Source organism: Elephantulus edwardii, unplaced genomic scaffold, assembly GCF_000299155.1.
Source record: "Elephantulus edwardii isolate Elephantulus edwardi_28Jun2011 unplaced genomic scaffold, EleEdw1.0 scaffold00074, whole genome shotgun sequence".
Lineage (NCBI taxonomy): Eukaryota > Metazoa > Chordata > Mammalia > Macroscelidea > Macroscelididae > Elephantulus > Elephantulus edwardii.
The window spans coordinates 14118811-14125656 of NW_006399824.1; the positions used below are offsets into that span (position 1 = coordinate 14118811).

General features: G+C 43.4%; 1 protein-coding gene across 2 annotated transcripts in view; it reads right to left on the bottom strand.

Annotated features, from left to right (window-relative positions):
• ARID5B (AT rich interactive domain 5B (MRF1-like)) overlaps positions 1–4216 on the bottom strand; it is a 249592-nt gene extending 245376 nt beyond the window's left edge. Inside the window, exons 1-2 of one of the 2 annotated variants that reach the window (XM_006889028.1) lie at positions 4191–4216; positions 3506–3760 (exon numbers count right to left, since the gene is read on the bottom strand). In XM_006889028.1, the coding sequence (XP_006889090.1) occupies positions 3506–3760; positions 4191–4211 (276 nt within the window). In that variant the 5' untranslated portion in view covers positions 4212–4216. The remainder of the gene's footprint in view (positions 1–3505; positions 3761–4190) is intronic. The other variant, XM_006889029.1, reaches the window with a different exon arrangement.
• Between the last annotated feature and the right edge of the window lie 2630 nt (positions 4217–6846).

Genomic DNA, 6846 nt, shown 5'->3' on the forward strand with positions numbered 1-6846 from the left:
TAATTAACTGACTATAAATAGCTGAACTTTATAAAATAAAAATAGTTCAGTTCCCTAAATATCTGATGACCTTTGGCAGACCTGACTAGCTAGGCACAGTTCTAAAATGCTTATTTTTTAACATGCTTCTAGAATATACTATGTTCCATTCAGACTCTGGTTTTAAGAGAGAGGTTCAATGGAATAACACACACACAGAAAAAAAAACACACCAACATTCTAAACTTAAGCTTATAGTGACTTTGGTCCTTGCCTAGTAGGTGACCTCTGACAATGACATCACCTCTGCAGACTTGTATCCCCATCTGTAAAATGGGGATATGAAATCCTGTCTGGCCTGGGCTTATAAGATTACTGCAAAGGACAATGAGAAAAATATTTCAATTTTTCTTTTCTTTTTATTTTTTTTTTAAAAGCCTTTTAAAACCACAGAGATGCAATTTCTAATCTCAATAAATTATCAATTTCCTTCTTTTAGAATTGACATCTTTACATTCCAAGAAATCAAAAGATAGAATGATTCTCTTCCACTAAAAAAGCATTCAAAGTCCTGGCTGTCCTTTTGAAATGGATGCTGATGTCAGCTCAATCAAGAAATTATTAACCTCCATTTGGTTACTTAAAATAAACTGTACTGGCTGATTAAATGTGCTGAACATTTTCTCCAAGAAACAGTGCCTATCGCCAAGGAATCCTTCTCTTGCATTTACAAGGACAAATACATCATTCAAAACTATTTCAGATCAATAATAAAAATAATCTCATTGTATATAAACAAGTTAATGGAGTAAGTGAAAACAAAGCAGATTTCTTAATCAGAGGGCCCTGTTGCCCCCTCTAGGTGCCGACTGTAAATGCTGGTTTCTGCAGTCTCTCTAGAAGAGACTGCCGCTGCTATTCGGCTAATGAATGACTAACTTAGGCCAGGGGGGAAATGACGTCACCAGGGTGGAAAACCGCTCTGCATTGGGAAACTTTCTACCTGCTTTACATTTGTCATAATTATTTTGCACAATGCAGCCTGTATTTGCATAATTTTGAGGCGTGTCATTATCTCAATTGAAAATTGTTTTAATATGGCTGAATAATTCACAATGACATCAGCCAAAGTCCTAATGAAATATACAAGTATAATCATACCGCTAATTACCAGCCGTTAGCATTAAAAAACAAATCATGCAGAATATTAGACGATGTATATGCAGCTGAGGATTATAAATAGAGCCATCTCCCTCCGCAACCCCCCTAGAGTTTACTTTTAAATGGCAAGATTAATTTTCTCAGGTATGGCTCATATAGCAGTGACGAAATGAACTGCTCATTACAATGGTTCGCTTTCAATTCCCCATAATGAACACTGTGTTTAAACCTCTGTTTAAAAATATATCTATCTACTACCAGCAGTTCTAGCAGATACAATCTTCAACTAATACAGCTTTTAGTCTTAAATCAGAATCCACTATTTAATAACACAAGAAATTAAAACTGGTCCAGTGGGGTCAACTCGGGGTCTTTATATTCCAATTTCAACCCCTACGCCCCGAAAAAAGTGATCACAAAATATCCCATAAAACACTGAATAATTTCCTCCTGGGTTTTAGTCAGAAGTCCATTAGGCACTGGCTCTTTTTTGGATATTTAATCCTTCCCTTTTCCAGATCACAGGCCATGTTGAAGTAATAAATTTGAAAAGCAAATAATAAGAAATCAGGAGGGGGAGGGGGAGGGGGAGGAAGACAGCTGCGCAGGAAAGTTGGGTCGGGGGAGGGGGGCCGAGCGAGACCTCGGGAGGGGAAAGAGCTCAACCTGTTGGTTGGTTGCAGGATTGTGCACAGTATTTCCAAACAACACCTTTGTAAAATTACGGGCGGATGTCAGGAAATAGGAACGTTTAAGACCCAAAGCTGATCGGAGAGAAGGGGAGAGAGAAGGGGAGAGGGAAGGGGGAGGGAAGCGGGAGGGGTGGTGGTGGCTGCAGATCGGGGAGTGAGGGCGGGCGGGAGGGGGTAGCTTTTCGGGGAGGAGGGTGGGGCTTATTCCGAAGAGGCAGATTCGAGGGCGTACGTTTTGACGAACTCCAGTAATTAACCGGCATAGACCACTGATGGGTAATTCGATCCCGGGGAGAGGGAGTGGACTGGCGATGCCAAAAGTACAATCAACTCCATCAGACCCAAGAATTCGGCAAGGACTGGCAGTTCAGAGACCAGTCATGAGTTCCAGGGAGAAACATTCATTCAACAACAACAAAAAGCTCCTTACACCTACCTCGAAAGCTCGAGAGCCTGACCCAAAGCTAGCAGCCCTCAAAAGTCTCAGTTTGATTACCCTGCTCTCGTTTTGGCCACACAAAGCCCTGCCAGGCAGCTGGGCGCCCTCCTTCCCCGCCGCGCTGGGGGCACAAGCGCCCCCAAAATAGTTCCCCGGTAGGTACCGCGGCGCTGAGGTCGGTCAGCTGACGAGGGGAGCCCGCAGAACTGCGGTCACAAATGAAATGACAGAGCCGGAGGGAGCGGCCGCCCTGGCGCCCGGTGACAGCGGGCTCACCTCGGGTGTCCTCCCGGGAGCGCAGCGAGCGCCCCCGCGGCCGCCCAGAAACGTGCCGGGGAGGCTGGGTCCCTCCCCACCCGCCCCGGAGCGCCGTCTGGGTTCGGAAATCGCTGGACCTGCCGGCCCGGGGGCGAACACACACCCCTCTCCCCTCCCCGCCCCCGCCCCGTCCCACACACCCCCAAATATCGTGCTGGAAGGCGTCCACTTTGCGTGGAGTCATTGCAAATAGAACATCAAATGGCTTGTACGGGCGGGGTGGGGGGGGAAGGGAGGAGGGGGGCGAGAGATAGTTGTTAATGCTTAACGTGTTTGTGCCGGTTACACGACCGCTTTGAAATCCGCCCGGGCAGATCTGCAAGTTATTTGAATGTATTATTCCAGTACCTGTCATTTATCACTTTATTCAACACGTCTTTGCCAACTCAATAGCTTTTGATCTCACTCTGCCTCCATTTCGTAATTTCCGCCCTCTTAAACATATCAAATACTTTAAAAAAAAAAGTGAACAATATCGAAACCCACCGAAAGAAACCCACCCCACCTCCACCGAGCCAGCCACGAAGGTAATTTTTCAAAAGACAAAAAAAATATTTTTTTTAAAAAAAGCCTATGATGTTCAAGCAGCAGGAGAGTGAACGATCTTGCACACACACACACACACACACTCACTCACTCACTCTCGAACAAAACCCTTCTCGAACAAGTTATTTGATCTTGACTAAGATCAGCAGTTGGATCCTCTTTGTAAAGCTGACAGCCAAACTCTGACAATGGCAAAATACTCGAGCCCCAGCTAGCGGCGCTACCCCTTTAAAAAAGGAGTCGATCTTGCTCGCCTGCAGAAGTGAATACAGTATTTTCAAGCTTGCCCTGTAATAAGCATTACTGGGGCGGAGGGGGGGGGTGCGGGGGGATAATAAAGAAAGAAGAGAGGGAGAGATAGGTTTACCACCTCGCCATGGTCGCTATTTCTGCCCTGGGGAGTGTCTTCTGGGAGGAAATAAAGTTTAGAGCTGGATAAAAGTTGCCGGCTGGTCCTCTCTTCCCACAACAGCTGGAGCTCCGCTATGCAAATCGGATCCTTTGGCGTACATCTTACAAAGAAAAAGTCGCCAAGGGACAAAATTCTTGGTTTGCCTTCAAGGTGGAATTGAAAAGCCTTGTAGAAAATGTAAGGTCCGTGCAAGCCACACGGTGAGCCGACCCACTGCAGGGGGAAAAAAAGGCACCAAATAAATAATGTAGCCATTAGAGCACATACATCTATTCCCAGACACACTTACACACAGACATCTACACTCTTCATACAGACGAGCCAAAAGATATAACGCTGGGTGGAAAAATAATATAGCCCACAAATTATTTTGCCTCCCTTTAAAAAAAATCTTGTGGGCCCCCCACCGCCACCCCTCCCCATCTCTTCATTTGAGGCGGTAAAATTACATTATGTATGTATGATCAGTGCAGAGATTTAAAAATCAAAAAACACAATAAAAATGATTTGGGGAGATGCAGAGGGTAAAAGTTTGGTGAAAAGTTTGTGGGGGGTGTGGGTGGGTGTAGAGGTGTGGGTGAGCTGGGGGGATGGGGGGTGCCGGGGGGTGCCGGGATCGGAGGAGCGGAGGAGAGCGAAATACCTGGAGTGAGTTGGGCTCCATCTCGACGTTCTGAATTGATTGAACTCAACATTCTCTCCAAACTTGTTGGCTTGAATGGATTGCATCAGGTCCTGGCAGGGAAAAACATTCTCTGCCCTCAGCTGGCGTAATGTCTCAATATAAAACTGAGCTCTTGCCTTTCCTCCGGCACCAAAATGATTAAAAATATGTTCTAATATTTCTCTGACGACTAAATTTTCAACTCCTGTCAAAACAGTGTGGGATTCCTGAGAAATGTAGGTTGATCAAATTCATAATCGGAAGAAAGGCTACGTCCGATCTCGGCGGGAAGCGGATGGATCAAGGCAAAAAATACATAGGAAGATTTCTAAAAATAAAATTCACTCTAAAACTATGTGATAATGCTTTATCTCTCTTCCCAGTTGCCCCAGCCGAGCAGTACCACCTAATGAGATTTTTGGAGGCGCCTAGGGCTGGCGAACTCCTCTGTGCATCTGACAGGACCTGCTTGTATATGTCTAATATAAAGAACATTTCCTGCAGAGATTCCGGGGCGCTGCTCCTCTTTCTAATGCTCCTTAGCAGATTTGCTGTTATTAGACATGTAGATTTGTTTGATAGTTAAATTACGCTTCCTCACTGCCATGTTTTCGAGAACTAATCTGTTAAATTATCTTTTGATGCCTATTTACATGGAAGGGAAAAGTGGGTTATCGATTATATAAACATATAAATATTAATGCATTTGTTCGCTTAAAAAATACTCAGCCAAAAAAAGAAAGAAAGAAAGAAAGAACAGAAAGACAAGTGAGCAGTGCACACACATCTCAGGATTTTGCAAATAATATTGAACGGACAGCGACTGCATTTAGGGACTGGAACAATAAACGATGCATGATAAATCAATAAATGCGAGCAGCGGGTCTGCTCGGAATATGAATTCAGGCTCCCGGTTCTGAGTGTGCATTCTTTAATTTTGAAGTATATACACTAGTACGTGTTTACAATGCTGATGGACGCCAAGGGCGCTCTCAAATGATAATGTGTTTATATAACCCAGCGCTACAGGAATAATATACCGACTCTTACCCCACCCCCAACCCCTCCCCTGCCAAAAAAAAAGGGGGGGGAAGGGAGGGGAGCTTCCTCAATAATAGTTTGAAACTGGGGGGAAAATCCATTTGCAAACTAGTTAAATACAACCAGAAATTAAGCTGTTGAAAACCGGGGGCATGAACCGTAAGACAATAAAGGCTTTAAATGTGTATATTTATTGTTCTGGAGCCCTGGAGCATTGCGAGGTTTGCATGCACGGCTATTATGCAAACACAGAGAAACTTAAGAGCGACAGAACAAGGAACAGGCAGAGACTGCAAAGCCCTCTCTCGCTCCGACCCAGCTGCCGGTCCTCCGCCAGGCTAGATTGCATTTTCGCAGTGTTGATGTAAAATGGTGTACTCGCTTTCCCCCACGCTCCCCCACCCCCTTCGCCGCTCTCCTCCCACTTCTTCCAGCACTCCCCCCACCTCACCCCCCCGGGTTTTATTATATTGGCACCAATCTTTCCAAAGTGGGTCTGGCATGCTAAAAAAGTAAACATGTAATATATGGGGAATAAGGTCTGTATAGTATGACAGTTGAAACTTGATCTGTGATAAAATTACAGGATGTTGAAATTACTAGTAAGCTATTTTTAACGCTTTCGCAACGTTTCACCTCTAGTCACAGCATCTAGTTGAAACAGGATTACTTTAATGAAAATTATATTCACATGGCTGAAGTTAATACACCCGGCAGTGCACAAATGCTTCATATTCAGGGACTTGAGGTGGAAAGACCCTCTGTGTGTATTTTTATGCCTTTTCATAACGTCTGCGTCCGCTGCAGTAAGAATTAGGGCACTTAAACATTATCTAAACCACATTTTTGATTCAGAACATGGGGAAGTAATAAAAAGCAAGATCTATCTCGTTTCTATACACACAGAGATAAACGAAAGAAAATGGCAGATCTTCCAATTACAATAAGTAATAAAAAGCCCTTGCCAAAGAGCCGGTATTGTGAAAGATGTGGAAAACTATTTTAATAATTTAAAGTAATATCACAACTCTGCACCATAGAGGAAGACAATGTGACAATTCGCAGTCTTCCATTTTTTGCATTAGTCAAATTATGACTTGCACATCACTCTTTAATTATCTTCCTTGAAATTTCATCTGATCTCCCTATTTTATAAACATAGGTTACAAAGAGAAATTACAGCTCTTGCTCTCTCTCTTTAACTTTATGATGCATACTGCAGATATTTGATTAGAATAGCCCATTTTGTTCCATTTTTTTACATATGAATGGATTTGACTGAAGGGCATTTTAACATATTTTTAAAAACCAGTGATCCCTTAGGCTGTTAGTCTCTGCCCTGTTTGCGTAAATACATACATGCAGTTCAAGAAATCTTATATTTAAAAACTTAAGTTGCAATATTTTGACAAGATCACATTTGAGATCAACTCTGAGTCAGTTTCCTGTATGACCAATGCAGCAACATTTATGCAGGAAACCTCAACAGAACGCCTAAGGGTATCCCTCGATTGTATATTAAATATCTCTTTTAAAAAAATATACAGCTCTTTATAAGCTTCTAAGCAACTTCTGTTATCTTCAGTGCCATAAG